Source organism: Gymnoscopelus microlampas (assembly GCF_963454915.1).
Source record: "Gymnoscopelus microlampas genome assembly, chromosome: 12".
NCBI lineage: Eukaryota > Metazoa > Chordata > Actinopteri > Myctophiformes > Myctophidae > Gymnoscopelus > Gymnoscopelus microlampas.
Genome location: NC_139949.1, coordinates 19,479,942 through 19,497,610, shown reverse-complemented (window position 1 = coordinate 19,497,610; position 17,669 = coordinate 19,479,942). Strand labels below are relative to the sequence as shown.

Here is a 17,669-nt window from a genome sequence, read left to right as displayed (position 1 = left end):
GTATTGCATTGTTTGTTAAATTAACCAAACTGTATCTTTCACCACCAAGGAAGTTGCCTTAAATAACAGCAATATGTTTTTTTTTTACAGGCCTCCTACACGGTGCCCCAGGGGGGTCCATCCATGTTGTTTACGTCACCTTTAGGATTGCCATGTCCGCTTATTATACGCGACTTTGGGCTTTGTTTCTGTAAAGTCGCTTGTAAAATATTGGTAGTTTAGTTTGCGGGTTGCGGTGTTTTGAACTTGTTTCTAAAGTGTAGTTGCTTATTTGGGCTTGCTTCCTTATGTTGTTTAAACCAGTGGTTCTCAAACATTTTCATGGCAAGGACCCCCCAAATTAATGTGCATTTGTACCAGGGACCCCCGGCCCCATACAAGATTTGTGTTGTTAAAATGTTTATAAAATATTCCACTTTTTTTTTCAAGATAAAAAAAAAGAAATAGCAGATCTACAAGATCTGAGTGAGCATGTAGATCTGCTATTTTCAATTAGCCGTAGTTGCTTCTTTCGGGCTTGTTTTCATAGACCTAGTTGCTTGTTTCTCTTGCAGAATCTGGCAACACTGGTCACCAACGCCAGCTGTCAATAGAAACGCTAGCCGAGGCTAAGCTAGCTCGCTAGTGTTTCGTAGCGTTTTATGTGGGGGACTTTGAATGAATTTGTCTTTTGGTACATATTTTTAGAGTCGTCGTATGAATTATAACACTTAACTAATTTAATTACATGAATTGGTGCGTAACTTATTTGCGTGTGTATTTTATTCTCCCTTCGTGGGACTGTGCGTTAAACTACAGCCTATAGCTGTAGCTGCTAGCTTGTTGTTATAGCTGTAGCTGCTAGCTTGTTGTTATAGCTGCAGTCAGACTGGATGCTGCTGCTGCAGATGGTTGTGCATAGATAGTTTATCTAGTGTATTTAGTGCATATTCAGTAATCTGAATACTCCTATTAATAGTAATAGTAACAATATTCAATCATAGTAATCTGAATACTAGTTAATAATAGTAATCTGAATACTACTTGTTGTTATAGCTGCAGGCAGACTGGATGCTGCTGTAGATAGTTATTTATAGATAATTTATTTAGTGTTATGATCTAATCCCAATTCGCAGACGGCTCTAAATTAACATGATGCTTCATTACATAGCTATCAATTTACCAATATACAGAATAAGTCATTTTTTTGGTTGTACATATTTTCGAGTCTCTATATGAAATATTACATAGTGTTGAAATAGTGTATTTATCAAGTGGATGTCGGTGTAGCAAATAAATCATCAAACATGGATAAGAAATCGTTTGACATCGTCTTGGACGAAATCAAAAAGGTAAAACGATAATATATTGTCTTGAGTCAGAGATTATTTACAGATGCTGACAGTCGATTCCAAACATTTTGCTAATGATTTGAGCTGCCTGATGACATGTACATGTCTTCTATGTTGTGTTCCAGTGTGTCCTGACAGACCAGCGGGTCAAGGCAATAGAACAGGTGCACGGGTATTTCTCCAGTGAGCAGGTTAGTTCATATCATTGCACTAGCCTACAAAATGCCTTCTAAATAAGTTAGTTCTCACAAGATCTTTAAAAAATGTTGAAAAATAGCAGATGTACAAGCTTGTGAGCTTAAGTTGTATATCTGCTATTTCTGAATAGCCAAAAATCTAAAATGACACAGAAGCTTTCCCGGCTTTAATGGACTAGTCACCACTGCTCTGTTGTTTGTTTATGCATACAGTCCCAGTGTAAAACATTGTTGAACTGTCATCTTATTGAATGTAGTGTTGTTGTTATAGCACCATGGGTAAATAAGATAATCGCAAACAAGAACTTCTACACTGACTTGTATGCATTTTTTCCAGCCATTCTTTAACTATTGAATACAATTTTTGTGTCATTTGAATGCTCTCCACTATTACATATTACATGACTGTGTAACTGTGTATATCAAAATTAATTGCATAACCAGCGATTAGAGTTTACCATTGTGTCAAAGCATAAAGAACATACATTAGTGTGAGTAAGAGGTCATGTACAGTAGTGTGTTTTTTAAAGACAACATTTTATAAAAGATTTGATTCCCACCAGACAGACAACAATGTAGGAAAATATATTCAGGGGGAAGAATTGTTGGAAAACAACCCTTAGCTAAATGGTATTAGGAACATGACAAACATGATACAGAGTGAGAGAGACTAGTGTGACAAAAACTAGTGTATTACAACTATAAATGCTCGTAGGCCTGCGTCCTGCGTCGCTGACGCACCATATTGCGAAAGGACGCATTCATGACAACTCTAGTGCGTCCATGGGACGCAGCTCCGATTAGCTCCGATAATATATAATATTTGTCAGCTGTGATCTACATGGACTCTCTCGGTTAGGCACCGTTGGTGGAGAAGTATAACTCTCCGGTTAGACACCGTTGTACTGGAGAAGTATAACTCGGTTAAACGGCGTTGTGTGGCAGAAGCAGCAGCACAGCCCCTCGCTGTTAGTCTACGCTACTCACACACAGAGAGAGAGAGAGACGGCATGAGGACCTGCTCTTAAACGTGTTAAAACGTCTTGGATAGACCACTGTCTGGAATAATAACTGATCATCATACATACAGGTCTACTACTAATCTCTGTTGCTGTTGTCATCTTAAATTGACCAGCCAAAGTAAAATCCCCGATTTTAGAGTGTTCTCCCACTTGCTTGGAGATCAGAGTGATGTATGTGGTGGATTAATGCATGTTGCCAATCAGCTGTGTAACATTAGCAGGTTAACGATGGCTCGTTGATCCTATGCATTTGACCCTGATTTGACCACAAAGGCAAACAAAAGCACTAATTAATGGCAGCTGTAAGTAACCGGTTGTCTATCGTCTGTGTCTTGTGTATGTTTAATAGGCAACTGGATGTTTTCTGTAGCTTAGAGATATCATAACAATTAATTCCCTGAAGAGGGTAGACCCTCTCCCTCATGCTAAACTTAAAGTGACTTATAAGGTTCCACTTCTCCTCAAAAAGACAACTTTATTTTCCTTTCTCAATGACAAGCCTAATAGTATTATTGCATGTTGACTATGTGCAATAACTGCAAGCCAATGTTCATAGGCATTGTCAGTATTTGTCTTCATTATTTCTTGAATTCCTATTTCTTTATTTGCCAATACTTCCACTGTAAGCCAGTGTTTTCAGTCTACACAATAAATAGTAAAAATAAATTCTACATTCATAAATAATACAAAATAAAATAATAATAATGATTAAAAGGTTCTATGATTAAATGTATTCTATTGGTCAAAGGTATGTTAAATCCACCTGTTGCCCACTACTAGTATTTCTTACCATAAGGTGTGCTAATACTACAGAATCATATACATTTGAAAAAATATATTTATGATTTTTTAATATATGTATATATATCGGTATCGGTCTTGAAAAGCAGGAACGGGTCGCACTGATCTAGATCTGCTATTTTCACAATATGTATCTGTGGAACTGAATCAAACTAAATTAAGTGCCTCAACTCCTAATTCCTCAGGGTGGGGGGTCCCCAGTTAAAATATGATTATTTTGGGGGGTCGCTGCCTGAAAAGGTTGAGATCCACTGCATCAGGATATAATGTACACAGTCACACACGCATAGAAGATATGGAGATTGGAGAGATCAAAGAAAACGATAGGGGGGGGGACGTGTAATTGGGGACCCATAAAATGTCCCTGGGACCCATCTAAAAGACCACCCTTGCATCCCAGGACCCATTACATTGAAAACCTAGCAACATCACTGAAGTTTATACTTTTTTCCAACACCTACAGGTTACAGAGATACTGAAGTATTTCTCATGGGCAGAACCTCAGATTAAAGCTGTAAAAGCTTTTCAACATGTGAGTAATGTGAAGTTTCAACTTTGTTAATCCAAATATGGGCAATTCATTTTGAGCAGCTTGTTAACAGAGAATTACAGTAACATACAACATATGATACAAACAATACTCAAAGGATATAAATGTGGAACAAAACGATCGTAAACATTCCCACCAGTAACAAGGTAACAAAAAAGTAACAAAAAAAAACTAGAACGGTGAGCTCTTTGGAGCGCAGATATTCACCAGGCCAGGTTGCCTACCCAGTACCCACTGCCCAGGGCTCAGTCAGTTGTGGGGTGCAGCCGTCAGGACGCAAGGAAACTGCAGGGGAAAATAGAATTTGTGCAACAGTTTGTGCAATGTTTTGCGTACAATGCACTGCGGCAGGGGTTTTCAACAGGTGGTCCGTGGACCACTTGTGATCCCTGAAGGTATTGCATGTGGTTCCTGACCATGTTGCAATTTGTTTTTTTCTTCTTGTTCCATGGAACAGTGCATATTATCGATCTGGTGACCTATGATGACATGTCAATGTTGTCAGTTTCTGAGAAGTCGGAGGTCAAGAAATTCCACAGAAAAGGGAGTTAGAATCTCAAGAAGGGGAAGTGTACCGGATTGCCTGATGGGGTCATCATTATTAGGAAATGTGGCCATATAATTGCATGTGTCTGAGTAGTCCATGGACCACTGGTTGAGAAACAGTTGGATGTATCATGGAATGCATGCATACAGTAGCAAGTGTTAGCAAAGCACTAATCTTAGCTCTAATCTCACCCAACACAACAGTGGTCCCCAGGTTGATTCTTAATCAGGGTGGTGGTCCCTGGTTCACAATCAGTTGAAACCCCCTGCACTACGGCAATACAACTCCCCTCAGCAAGTTGTATTGCCGAGGGGAGAAACAATTTAGAATGAAAAATATAACGATGACAACTGAGAACTTTACATGCTGTCAAGGATAAGCCGAAGTACTTGCAGCTTTCCAGAAGATTTGTTGGTTACTGAAAGAACTCAGCCTCTTGTGTTTCAGTCCAATAATCTTAGATTAATTTTAGAACAGATCTTGACAATGCTGTTCAGGCTGTTCTTATGTTTTGGCATGATGCTGTGAAATCTGCAAATAAAAGCTCTGAAGACTCAATGATTGATGCTATTATGAAGCATCAGTGTTCACATGTAATATAAGATGGTCATCAAAAGTATTTGTATGATGAGACAGTTTCCACACTTTTACATTGTGTATGATGCACTCTTTGGCTGCATCAAAATTAATAATCCATAGTGTCTTGGCTTTAGACACATTGGAGTCCAAGAAGTTGTTTTCATCCCAGGAAATAAAGTAATTGAGATCATTTGCGGGGTCTGATTCTGAACCTCAGAGAAAGGAACTGCAGCGTAGTGAGGTCCAAGAATTTGACCAGATAGCTGTCTCCCTGAGATCTCCTGCATTCCTCTGTGTACATAATAAAGAGTAAAGGCAAAAGGACGCACCCTTGTGGTGAACATGGCTACAGTCTGAGAAACTGTAATTCTGCACTGATTGTTCCAGTGGTTTGCAAGATTAGCTCCGGACACAAACACACACACACACACACACACACACACACACACACACACACACACACACACACACACACACACACACACACACACACACACACACACACACACACAGGCAAAAACATAATCTTTCCCCGGCCTTCAGCCTAGCGCAGATAAAAAATAAAATAAAAATCTAATGTTTGTTGTTAGTTTTAACCGACACATTTTAGTAAATACTTTTTCCTTCCACCACAGAAAATGGTTGCGATCACTACAACCAAAGTTGCCAATATCCTAAACTGCTTCACATTCTCAAAGGACAAGCTGATGGTCCTGGAACTCATAGCTTTGTGAGTACATTTTAAAGCTCATCTAGGCTTTCTCCAACACTTCATATAATGCTGTTAAATGTTATGACTTTGTAATGAGTGATTGATCGGTATCGATTGGTTGATGACTGTGGGATCTTTTTTTTTCACAAACAGGAACATATCGGATGCTCAGAATTACCGTCCTGTAGAGGATTTGTTTCGTATTCACATGTCAGAGAAGAAACGAGCCAAGAGGATCCTTGAGCAGGTAATAACATGCTCACACACCCACATGTGCAAAAGAGAAACTACTTATAACAATTTGAATCTCTGTGTACAATTCATTGTCAACCTGTGCGATCATCTCGACTCCATCTCAAACATACACCATCCCAAGAAACAAACATAACAGATAAGTCTACTTGTTATGTCTGGCTCTCGGAGTACAGTTTATTGTCAAGTTCAACCTGTGTGATTATCTCAAATTCAAATGCATGCAGTGATGTTTTTAGCTGTGCGTCATTCGCATTTTATTCTAAAAAGACGCATTAAACTAACTAACTTTTAGTTTTAGCGTGTGCTGCGCATCTGTGAGGCCTGAGTCTGAACCGATTAAATAGTTGTTGTTCATGTGTAGCCTACATGTAGGCCTACAATTCGATCGGTGGACCTGACATGACATGCATGTGTATATTTAGTGAGTGTGAGTGTGTGTGAGTAGCATTACCGTACATCGTCATTAACATGGTTACTTTGGAAAACACCTGTGGTATCAACTTGACAACGCGCAATTTGTGCAGATTTAAAAATAATTTGTCTGGATGGAAGGAGGTGTGTGAAAGAGACATGCTGTTGTGTAGCCTATAATACTGTATAATATTTATAACAACCATGTCCTCAGCTCAGGACACCCTTTTACTACTTGGTCTTTATTTTATCATTTTATCATTTGCCACTGTCGCAAAAATTGCTTGTTCAGGGTGGGATTGTCGGGTCTCTTCTCTACATGTAAAGTGTCTTGAGACAACTTGTTGTGATTTGACACTTTAATAAAATTGAATTGAATTGAAATCATTTGGTGCTATTTGGCGTACTTTACTAGAATGTTCAGTAGTAGTTCAGTTTTCTTTTTGTTTTGTGCCAGGGACCCCCAGAAGAGAAGATTTGTGTTAAAAAATGCAAAATTATTCACTTGCAAATGTTTTTCAAATATTTTCAATAATAGTAGTAGATGTATGAGCTTGTATATCTGCTATTTTTGAGAACTTCTGTTCTGAGCCACTGTTCTAAATCCTAAGAGTTGTCTGTTGCTATATACAGTAGCTCAAATCTAAAATGACACAGATGCTTTCCTGGTTGTAATGGGTTAACACAGCAATTTCTCGAAAACAACCAATTTTTTTAGGACCCATAATAATGTCCACAAAGTTATTACATTTTATTTTTTACATAGTATTGATGTTTATGTGTGTGTCTCTGTACGGAAGGTGTGTAAGGTTGGCTGCAAGGCTCCTGTTGCAATGATCTCCTCATGTGGAATGATACCAGGGAATCCTTACCCCAAAGGAAGACCCAGCCTGGTCAGCGGCACTTTCCCTGTAAGTACTAGTTTTGTGCCAATCGTGAGTTTCTGTCTGACAAAAGAAAACAAATATATCAGATAGCTTTCTAAGCAAAGTACTGCCGGAAACTGAAGCCTGATTTATATTTAAAGTACGTATGATGGTGTCCCGCACCAGAAACAGCCAAGCTTGTAGTTCTGATGTTTTCGGCATGAGACATCGTCATACGATGAAGTAATCTTTCATGTATATTTAATATTTTCTGTCCATATACCATGAACTATCTGTATGATATTGGAGAGAGGTTATATTGGTTATCTTATCTAATTAGTATCACCTGTTGATGAGTTTATATCCTGGTTGCTTTCCATTACCTGATAAAAGCTTCATAGCCAAAACCTTGGTGCACAATTAAATGTTACTCGAACTATGAAGAGGAGTGTGTGGTTTTAGTTTGATTAGTTACACACGGTTGAAAGTAAACGTGTATAACAAATAGTAGGACGTTTTTCAAACCCATCAGTACACTGAGGACGGCGCTAAACAAAAAATGCATGTGTTAACTTTTTCTTGTGTGTTCAAAGGGAATCCCACCTGTAAAGAAAGAAGGAGACAAGAAAGAGGACCCTCCTAGTATGGAGGGGAAAGGAATAGCAGCCCGGATCATTGGACCGTTCAAACCTGTAAGCACCTCCAGGGGGAGCTCTCTCTATGACAAATTTTCATTCCCAATGTTTTTTTCCCCCCTTTGTTTGAGACATGCCACTGCTATGAACTTGGACCAACATATACAAATTTCAGGGCACAGTGACTAAATCCCACTGTAAAGGTTTGATATCTGCTGTCCCGCTTTAATTACATATACTATTACATATCTACTATACGTATTATTTGGTCTTAACTTCCTTCGTGATGTTCCTAACTTTATTTTGGCTCTACTACTGCCTGAAAAACGGGTTACATCATCATGTTCGTTTTCACTTCTCTAGTTTCCTTCGACCTACAACCCCCACCGGCCTGTACCCTACCCCATCCCACCTTGCCGACCTCATGCTACCATCGCACCAAGTAAGATCACACACACACACACACACACACACACACACACACACACACACACACACACACACACACACGTGCGCATGCACACCTATTGAGCAGCACTAAGTTTATAGACAGGGAACAGATGTTGCAGTAAAAGCAGTGTTAGACAAATGAGTTATTATTTATGAATGTGTAATTTATTATGCCATTTGATTGTACTGTTGTTCCTAAACGACTGTGATAATTACAAATATTGATACAAAGTGGTACAATAGGGTTGATGTTTTTGTCATGGCACATGGTCAATTTTTGCCACTGCCATCTAAGCTGGGTTGAGGTATGGTTTAGCACTGCGGTGTAGAGTGTGTGCGGTCCCTCAAGTGTGCGCATGTGTTTGTGTTTGTGTGTGTGTGTTTGTGTGTGATGGGCACTGTTGATGTCTGCAACCGCTACTCAGGTGCATACAACAATGCAGGCCTTGTGTCTGTGGGAGGGGTTATTACGGCCAACGTGCCTCCACCCCCTTACAGCTACGCCCACAAAGTAGCAGGTACGATATAGCAACATATGCAGCTGTGCGCGGCTGTGTGTGTGTGTGCGTGCTTGCAAAAGCAAATACACTCCTAAGCTTGCTGCCTAACTGCCTGGCATGCTACTCAACCGTGCTTCTCCAATGCACTGCCTTCATGAGGTGAAGAATGAGCCAGCTGCTGGTCTGTTAGCTGCAGGAGTAGAGATAGATTGGGTTCATTGTGACCGACCTACTCAGTAAAACCCTCAGTTACGGGTCTAATTGGTTACATTTGTACGTATCAGAGTTACAAATGGATAGATAACACTGAGGAGTTTACTGTGTAGCCCCATAGTGTCTTTGACTACACCACAAAATTGTGAGCAAAGCTCTGTATTTTGCCGTGTAGGAATGATTTCAAACTAATGTGATTCATTTCATTGATTCATTTAATTAATCTTTCTCCCTGGAATCATGCTTGAAGCTGTAGCCTGTATATTCCTTAAAGGAGGAGTTCACCCAAAAAAATACTTATTTTCTATCAATTACACACCCCATGAAGCCTTGAATACATGGATTTATTTTTGTTTTTGTGGCATTCCTAAGCCAATAATTTGATGACCGGGTGTATTTCCGGTAGGAGACACAAATAATCTACTTTGTGTCTCCTACCGGATACATTAGCCGGTAGGAGACGGGAATCAAATTATTAGCTTAGGAATGTGACAAAAACAAAAAAGAATCCATGGATTCAAGGCTTCATAGGGTGTGCAATTGATAGAAAATAAGTCATTTTTTGGGTGAACTCCTCCTTTAATACTACAATTGTCAATCTTGTTGCAGGCATTTAACATGCATCGCTTTGGAATAACCTTTTGTTTTAAAGAGCAGTCCCACCAGTTTTCAAAATTGAAATGAATCGTTTCACAGTTAATAGTGGAGCATACACTTTTTTTCATTTATTGGGGATATTTCTCAAAGTTCCTGAGACTAACACACCTATTAAATGTGAATTAGAGTGCACACACTCAAAGTGTGACTTTTAGGCAAACTGAAATCTTACGTGATCTTGCAAACTTCAGAAATATAGTTGGTCTACAGCGCAGAAATAAATGTTCTTACTCACGGCTCTAGGTATTAGACATACAGTACACTTTTAGATCTGTTAAATTTTAAATAATGTTAGCCTATAATGACATATCCACATTTGAGACACCGGGGTTAAAGTGGTTAATGGAGTCTAGTAGTCCAGCCTTTGGTACTTAAATGGTTAGTTAGATATCTTGGTTAGTTCATGGGGTATCCTTCGATGTTGAAAACTGCTGGATTTCCCCACAAGTTGCAATTAGGAGTTGCAATTAGGGAAGCTCATTGGCTAAGTGGCTATTCATTTTTGCTGTCTCTCTCGCTCTCTCTTTGATCACTTTCTTTGGTGTACTGGGATCTAACCAAAGTATTGAAATGAACTTTGGTTTGGATAATATCACAGCTGATCTGCAAAGACCAAAAAACACCAGACACCAGAATTTCTCAACTGGTTTCAATACAATGAAAACATGTCTGATTTCCTCTCAAAGAACCATACTGATCAAAATACAGGTCATTGTCTACTCACTGCTTCGGCCACCTATGTTCGGGAAACCGGTCTATAGACCATTTTCGTGCTAATTGCTTAATTATTTGAGGGTGTGATTGTCATACATTTACATTTGGGCCAAAGTCATTAAAAACTACTGAATTATCTGACTAATTGAGTCAAAACTTGCAAAACGAAACAAAATTGTGCAGTTATTATGTCACAGACATGTTAATTCATTTCATAAATCAATATTTTCTCCAGTTATTTTCAGATAAACTTTTCAAATCAGTTTGCTCTTTAAAATGCAGTAAACACAACGTTAATGTGACTTTGAAAAAACAACTGCACAGTGCATTTAGTGTATAGTATTGCCTATTTCAAGCACATTTCAAGTTCCTGCAAGTACATTTTCATACCATTTAAGAAATTAATCGGAAACATTGGCCTCCTAAAAAAATAAAAACTAGAAAAATGGTCGGTGGTAGTGTCAAGAATACTGTAACAACCGGTATGGTCCTTTGATGTATTTATTATGTCAGGTTGAGATGTATTCTTTAACTCTGGTTCCCCCTTCCCCCACAGGTTACAATAAACCAGGCAATGCTCAGAACGCCACCCCCGGAGTCAACAGTGGACCTCTCCTCATTGGCTCTACTCCTTCTACCCCTGCATCTCATCAGGCCTCCCAAGCCCAGCCTCCTCCCTCCACTCCCATCACCCCAGTTTTCCCCGGCATGGTACCCTCCCAGAACCTCAGTCCCTCCCCCGCTCCATCCCCCTCCGTCATCAAGGGGGGCCCTCCGACCCCCGGCGGCCACGCAACTTCCGCCCCTCCATCCGTCATAAAAGCCCACACCCCCTCAGGCACGCCTTGCGGGACTCCTGCATCTCCTTTCCACGTTCGATCAGGGACGCCCTCTACCCCTCGGAGCATTCCAGACCCGCTACCCCAGCCCAACTCTAACTCTGGCCAACATAAAGGCTTCCCACACTCCACAGACCCCCATCTGGGACCGGGCTTCCCTGGCGGTCAGCATTCCGGGTCGGTCATCCGCAGCTACACCCCCTCCGGAACCTCGTCCCACACTCCCGCTGCGCCTCTTACCCCGGGCCCTAGCCCCAAACCCTCCCCAGCCCACTCTGCACAGGCTGGGGCCCTTTACAGTGAGCAGCAGCGAGCCGCCCTGAGCAGACATGGCAGCCCTGTGCCATCTGCCTTCAAGGGCACGTCTCGCGCCGGCACACCCTGTGTTAGCTCTCTGGTGATGCAGGGTGCAAGTCAGGCTGCCCTGGACCGTTACCTGGCTCTATCTCACCCCTCAGGCTCCCCGCAGAGGTCTATGTCCAGCCCCGCTGCTGCCCTCCAAGCCCTCTCTGCTAGCCCAGCTACCTCTCACTACCCCAGCCTCTCCCACTTCCCCACCATGTCTAACTCTCTCCCACCCTGCAGCCTTCCTTCCTCCATCTCCTCTATGGCTTCCACCAGCAACCTTGCCACACACCCGCAGACCTCCATGTACCCTGGCACAGCCTCCCCTTTTGGGCTGGGCCTCACCTCCCAATCTCTATTCTCCGGTTTGCCCCCTGGACTGAGCCATGCCAACTTCCCAGGTTTCGGGGGTTCCGGAGGTCCGAGCGCCGGCAGCCCGGTGTTGTCTTCCTTCATGGGACTGCCAGGGTCCGCTGTGCAGTCTGTAGGGTCTGTTGCCCCACTGCAGGCGGCGGCCGTAGCAGCGGCGGCAGCTGCAGCTGGTGTTCCATCGTCGTCGCCTGTTCTACCAGGGTTTGCATCTGCCTTCAGCTCCAACTTCCAACCGGGGTACATCAGAGAGGGAATAGGCTTTTATTGAGCATAATCACATGGCGACCACTCGCTTTGGGGTGGGATACCCCAGTGTGACATAAGAGCAAATGGCCACCGTGGGAGTATGGTCATTAATCACGCTGCGGGGGAAACATGACACAGGGTGGAGTTTTCCACGAGTGTGATGAAAGAGCAAAATGGCCGTCATGTGTATATTATGGTCAAAGGGGAGGTTGTTTCTTTGTTCATCTTTTAAGACTGTCTACAGTCTGTACGTAGTATCATTTACATGAAAGTCTCAGAAAGGAGTGTAGCAACAAATGATTTTTATATGATAATAATAACCATTTACTTATGTAGCACCTTTCAAAACAGTTACAAAGTGCTTTACAGTTGTGCATAAAGAGAGTACATCAATTCAGGCCATTGTATCCCAGTTATATAAACAGTTACATTGGCTTATCTCTCCAGTCATATGAGAAGAAAGTGGAATAAGGTTCAGAATTATCAAAGGGTTCCTTAGATCCCATGACTGTGATTCACGCCTGCTTAGTGGAAACAGTGAGGTGATAAATGTTTCCATCTTGTATTTTATGGTGTTAGTGTAGGTAGCTATGCTTCACTGGCAATGTTCAAAGTCCACCTGTGTCACTGTATTACAATGTAAGGTCTTAGCCTTGACTTGGATAGTTCCATAAGCAGTTAAAACAACAACTAAAGGGAAGCCTTGGTGCAGCTTGGGTTCATGCAGGTTCACCAATATCAAAGGGTGGTCTGCGGTCTAAATATTGCAGCTGCCTATAAGCTGGATGTTCTGAAAGCAGGAGTGGTCTCTAGCAAGTGACTATTGGGCAAGATGATTTATGACAGCCATATACGTACCATAATGTTAATCTTGTCAAACCCAAGTGTTGCAAGCACCAGACACACCTTTTGTTGACTTTTCCTACAACCAATAATAGATAGTTTTCTTCCTGCATATGAACAATATGTACAGTGACATAAACTTATATGTGTTCATTTTAGGCATTTGAATGAAAAGACCAACCTAAAACAACACAAATGCAAGTTCATGGCTTCAAGTTCTTTGATTTAGTAATACATTACAAGCAAACGTAGAGCAGAAGGGATCTGATTCAGGCAATATGGGTGTTCAAAGTACTTTCAGGATGCTACAATTCGTTACAGGAATGGAACTGGGAAATAAACAGAATTAGACAAATATTTGCATTAACGTATTGTTTATTACAACTCGGACATTACACAATTAAAAGTGATGGCGCCAGAGTTACCTAGTAGCTAATATATCTATTTTCCCACCCTGGGCAGCTACAGATAAAAAATTACATTTGTAAGACTATTACATGTGTTCTACTGCATGTTGGCTGATAGTATAATTACTGTGTTTCCAGGTTGAGCGGTGGTCTCCAGCCTGCAGGTGGTGGCGGATTCCCTGGCTTGCCACCATTCGCCGGGGTACCAAGCTTCTCTCCCTCTGCCTCCCCGGCTACCCTTAGTGGCCTCCACAACCCCGCCATGCAGTCTGCTTTGCTGCAGGTATAAGCATACACACACAATTGACCATTTAGGCAATTTGCAGATGCTCACATCTAGGTCGACTTAAGTGATATGAACCCTAGACAACGAGCGACTGGTTAAAAGGCCATATGAATAGAGTGCAAATATAACTATGTCATACTACAAAGTCACTAGGAAACCAGGTGAACGTCAAACCAAGCATCTGTCTAAACAATATGCAACTGTATCTACATATTCTTAGCTTTTGTGGAATAGCTTACAGTATTACATCTACTACTAAAATGTCTTGACTTTAAAACTTTTAACAGTTTAAAGTGGAACAGAAGACAAACTCCTGTGTTGTTAAGTAGTCAGAAAAGGTGTGTTTAATAAGCCCATTAATAAATAATATGATGGTTCCCTCGAAACGCCATCGAATGGGAATGGCCGAACCTTTGTAAATGGCGGCCAGCCCTAGTCTGTATTGGTCTTTATCTGTTGGGGGATGTACAAGCAATGGTCATGTGTTCTTGTTCCAGGCTCATCCTGCGTCTGCATTGGAGAGTTTTCCTCCTCAACCCAACGGCTTCACCAACTACCCTCCTGGCCCAGGAAACCCCTTCCAACTACAGCCTGGCATGCATCCCCAGCTGGGCTGGCAGTGAGAAGACTCACTCACACACTGCAGTACTCTGGCCCTGGAAATACTAACTCTCGCTTGCAAACTCTATCCCCACCATTCAGCCTTTTTCAGCAGTTGTAGTGCACTGGACAGTAGATTGAATAAGAGTCTATAACCTTGTTAAGAAGAACACTACAATGGAAAGAATAGAGAACTTTCTCAAAGCCCCTTTCTGTTGCCATTCGGGAACAATCGTTCATTTAAAGGATCACTGATACATATATATATATATTGAATTTTCTTATTTTTTAAATAACGATATGAATCTTCAACTTGTTTTGTAGGCGTAGAATTATCCATTTTATTCCACATAGTGTGTTTCACCCTGCCTAAAGGCCACCATGTTTGGAAGGCTTTGGCCTTCATCCTGGTGTTCATGAAACGCCTGTAGATTTTTTTTAAACACTCAATTTGAAGGTGTGACATGGGAACATCATGAGTTAACAGTGTTACCCAGTCCTATAAAACAGCCCTGTATTTCCTGATCATTGATTGACTGCAGAGCTATCGCTGGACTTAATGACTCGCAAGAGATGGCTGGCCATACGGTTTGGCTATACACATTGTGGGTAGAAGGCATATGGGCTCTCCCCATATGTTAACCCACCTGAATGTAGGGGCAAGGATGAAAGGTGATTCATCCAATCACATTTTGTATTTTTTTTTCCTTTTTTTTTTTTTTTTTACCATTGCTCAGGTGTCCAGGTTTTGTTCTTTACATCAGGTTTTTTAATGTCTTAAATACAGGTATTACTTGGTTCATAACATACTGTATTGTTTTTAATGTGTCACCGATTTTCTGACTGAGTTATGTGTCAACGTTATTGGTCATGATGGTCCTTTCCTGTCTTTCAGTGAACGTCAATTACCACGTCAATTATTCAAACTTTTTCCTGGTATATTTGACCCCGGTTTGTCCTATAGTGACATGTTTTTTGAGACTGCCTGCCTGGCAAATACACTGGGCACTGACCAATCACCCATTTGGACCTGTTGGTTGCATTTTGTTGCATGAAAGTTGAAGTATACAATTAGTGCTTATCAGACCTATTACCCATTGACACATACTGGTAATGAACACCACTATGGCTCACCTGGCTGCATTTTGTCACTCATTCAATTGTGATATAAATGCTTAAAGTAGTAATTATCCCTTTCCAACATTTATGTGGCGTTTCCTTAATAGTTTTTTCCCACCACCCATGTTTAAGATTCACGAGTAGACCGATTATTTTATTAGTATTAGTAATGTAACTTTTATTAAAAAAAAAAAAAATCCTGAGAATAATTAACAAAGTTCTCATTATGAATTCCATCTCGATTGGTTATTGATTAATGTCTGATCGGCTTGTGTTAATTTTAAGTGACTCGTCATGGCTTATTAGTTTATATCATGCAAATTCAATATTAAAACATTCATACCATGAATGCATGCTGCGTAGAGGGATCTAATGTAGGTCAGTAGTCCTATCGGTTTCAAAAAGGAACCCGACTTTCGGTTTGACCACATACATGGGAAGTTCTTTGTCTGCAACCGTGTCACCTAAACCTACTTTTGTATCTCTGTCCAGTGGTTTATTTGTGCTTCCTTTTTATTTCTCACACAGTAGCACCTGTGTGAGAAATCTTACTTTGATTTATATTTTGTATGTTTACAGAATTATTTTTGAAAATGTTGATGCTGTGAATACTGTAGCCTATAGGGACAGTATTTCGCTGCACATATGCAGCCTTTTTTTGTGTGGGACAATTGATGTCATTCTCATGTGTTAAATCATGTATGGACTTGAGATATGATTTGTCTGTATTCTTGAATAATCTCTTGCAGCATGTTGAACAACAACAAAAACCTTTTACTGTAATTTAGTTACTGTACACTGACTTTTTGCGGTAGATTCACTCACATTGTCACGGTATCATTTGTGAGCAATATACTTCTTTTTCGTAAATTCTGTGTTAGTCTCATTCTTTTTGTCGACAACCAGTGCCCATTTGAACTTGGTGTGCAACTGTGCATGCCTCCTTAAATGCTATCTAATTTCTTAGATATAAAATGTTTTCAGTAATTTTTTTACTTGTTTCAATTTGTCTATGATTATAATTGTGAAAGAGCATACATTTGTACGGTAATGTCCCTTTTCTTGTTTTTATGCTCCTCCAGAACATGGATACAGTGTTTAACCAGCTGTGCCCCAGGCTGGTCTATTGCCCTGTTTGCCTCTAGAGTATTACCTGTAGCTTAATTATTGCCTGCTACCTGCAGCTGGTACCCAGGTGGATGGCAGCCTAGCGTTAGAAGGAGTTCTAATGCTATGGACCAGAGATACCTTTTTAAATAACCATGGGAGGCTCATTTCTCCCTCTCTCTCCTCAGGGCTGGGTGCCTTTTTGGTTTGGTTTGGTTCTTTGTTTCACACCATTCAACATACATACTCTACTATTGTCACTCTATCTACTATCCAACACACTCACACCTCTACTCATGAGTAGGCAAATGTATAGTGGTGTGGACTTAGCTTACCAGTGAAAACGCAGAAGAACCTGAATGACTTCTATCTACAGACTGTGGAAATTGTTTCCATGTGACACCACATTTATCAGGTAAGTGCATCAAGTGTAGATTTTCCAGTATCTCTGAACCTACTTGGCCCTTACAGCTGTCTGTGCTCTGAGGCTTATCTTTATATGTTGTATTTCACCATCGTACTAAACAAGCAAAGGGGGGTCAGTCATGTGAATTTTGTTTAGTTGAGGGTTGAAGTATGATGTCAAAACCACACCCCTTTGCTCATTAATACATTTTCCTATTAAAAAATCCACAGCTGTGCCTTGTGGCTCATCGTCATAATATTGTTTGACTATAGATAAGCAAAGGGGTGGGTCAGTCATGTGAATGTTGTAAACTAGAGGGCTGAAGTCTGACATAAATAACTCCGCCCCTTTGTTAATTCACAATGATCAGGCATTCTGTCAAGGAAGTGGCTCTGTATCATTATGATATCCTATCATATCCTATATCTATACAATTGGCAAAATTTTGCGCTGTCTTTCGTGTCCTGTTATCATTGTCCCTTTTCAAGTGTACATGTAAAATTTCAGTAAAAGGTTTGCGACAACGTCCTTTGTTTGTTTAGGCATTGTTTCGTTTACTTTTCATTGTTCACTATACATTTGCCTCTTTGGAGCATATTTATTTTCTTTCAACAATATTTCGGCTCAGTACGAACCTCACCGGAAGGGAATGCCGTTAG

At 40.8% G+C, this 17,669-nt stretch overlaps 1 protein-coding gene across 2 annotated transcripts; it reads left to right on the top strand.

The window, feature by feature from the left end:
- Positions 1-613: 613 nt before the first annotated feature.
- proser1 (proline and serine rich 1) lies at positions 614-16,398 on the top strand. Of its 2 annotated transcripts, XM_084073814.1 has the most exons (12): positions 614-1,331; positions 1,457-1,522; positions 3,815-3,883; positions 5,663-5,757; positions 5,893-5,986; positions 7,206-7,316; positions 7,865-7,963; positions 8,270-8,348; positions 8,782-8,874; positions 10,997-12,233; positions 13,631-13,775; positions 14,276-16,398. In XM_084073814.1, exons 1-12 carry the CDS (start codon positions 1,287-1,289, stop codon positions 14,399-14,401), a joined length of 2,259 nt encoding a protein of 752 aa, XP_083929940.1. In that variant the 5' UTR covers positions 614-1,286; the 3' UTR covers positions 14,402-16,398. The 2 variants fall into 2 exon arrangements, with proteins under 2 accessions (XP_083929940.1, XP_083929941.1); XM_084073815.1 differs by lacking the exon at positions 8,782-8,874 and having other exon boundaries at positions 14,276-16,397.
- Positions 16,399-17,669: the final 1,271 nt, after the last annotated feature.

What these genes read in the sequence shown, in the direction of transcription:
- proser1 (XM_084073814.1), top strand. Translation starts at nt 1,287, where the DNA reads ATGGATAAGAAATCGTTTGACATCGTCTTGGACGAAATCAAAAAG. An exon ending in GTCCTGGAACTCATAGCTTT is followed by an intron (nt 5,758 to 5,892) that starts GTGAGTACATTT and finishes TTTCACAAACAG; the next exon opens with GAACATATCGGATGCTCAGA. An exon ending in CTACGCCCACAAAGTAGCAG is followed by an intron (nt 8,875 to 10,996) that starts GTACGATATAGC and finishes CTTCCCCCACAG; the next exon opens with GTTACAATAAACCAGGCAAT.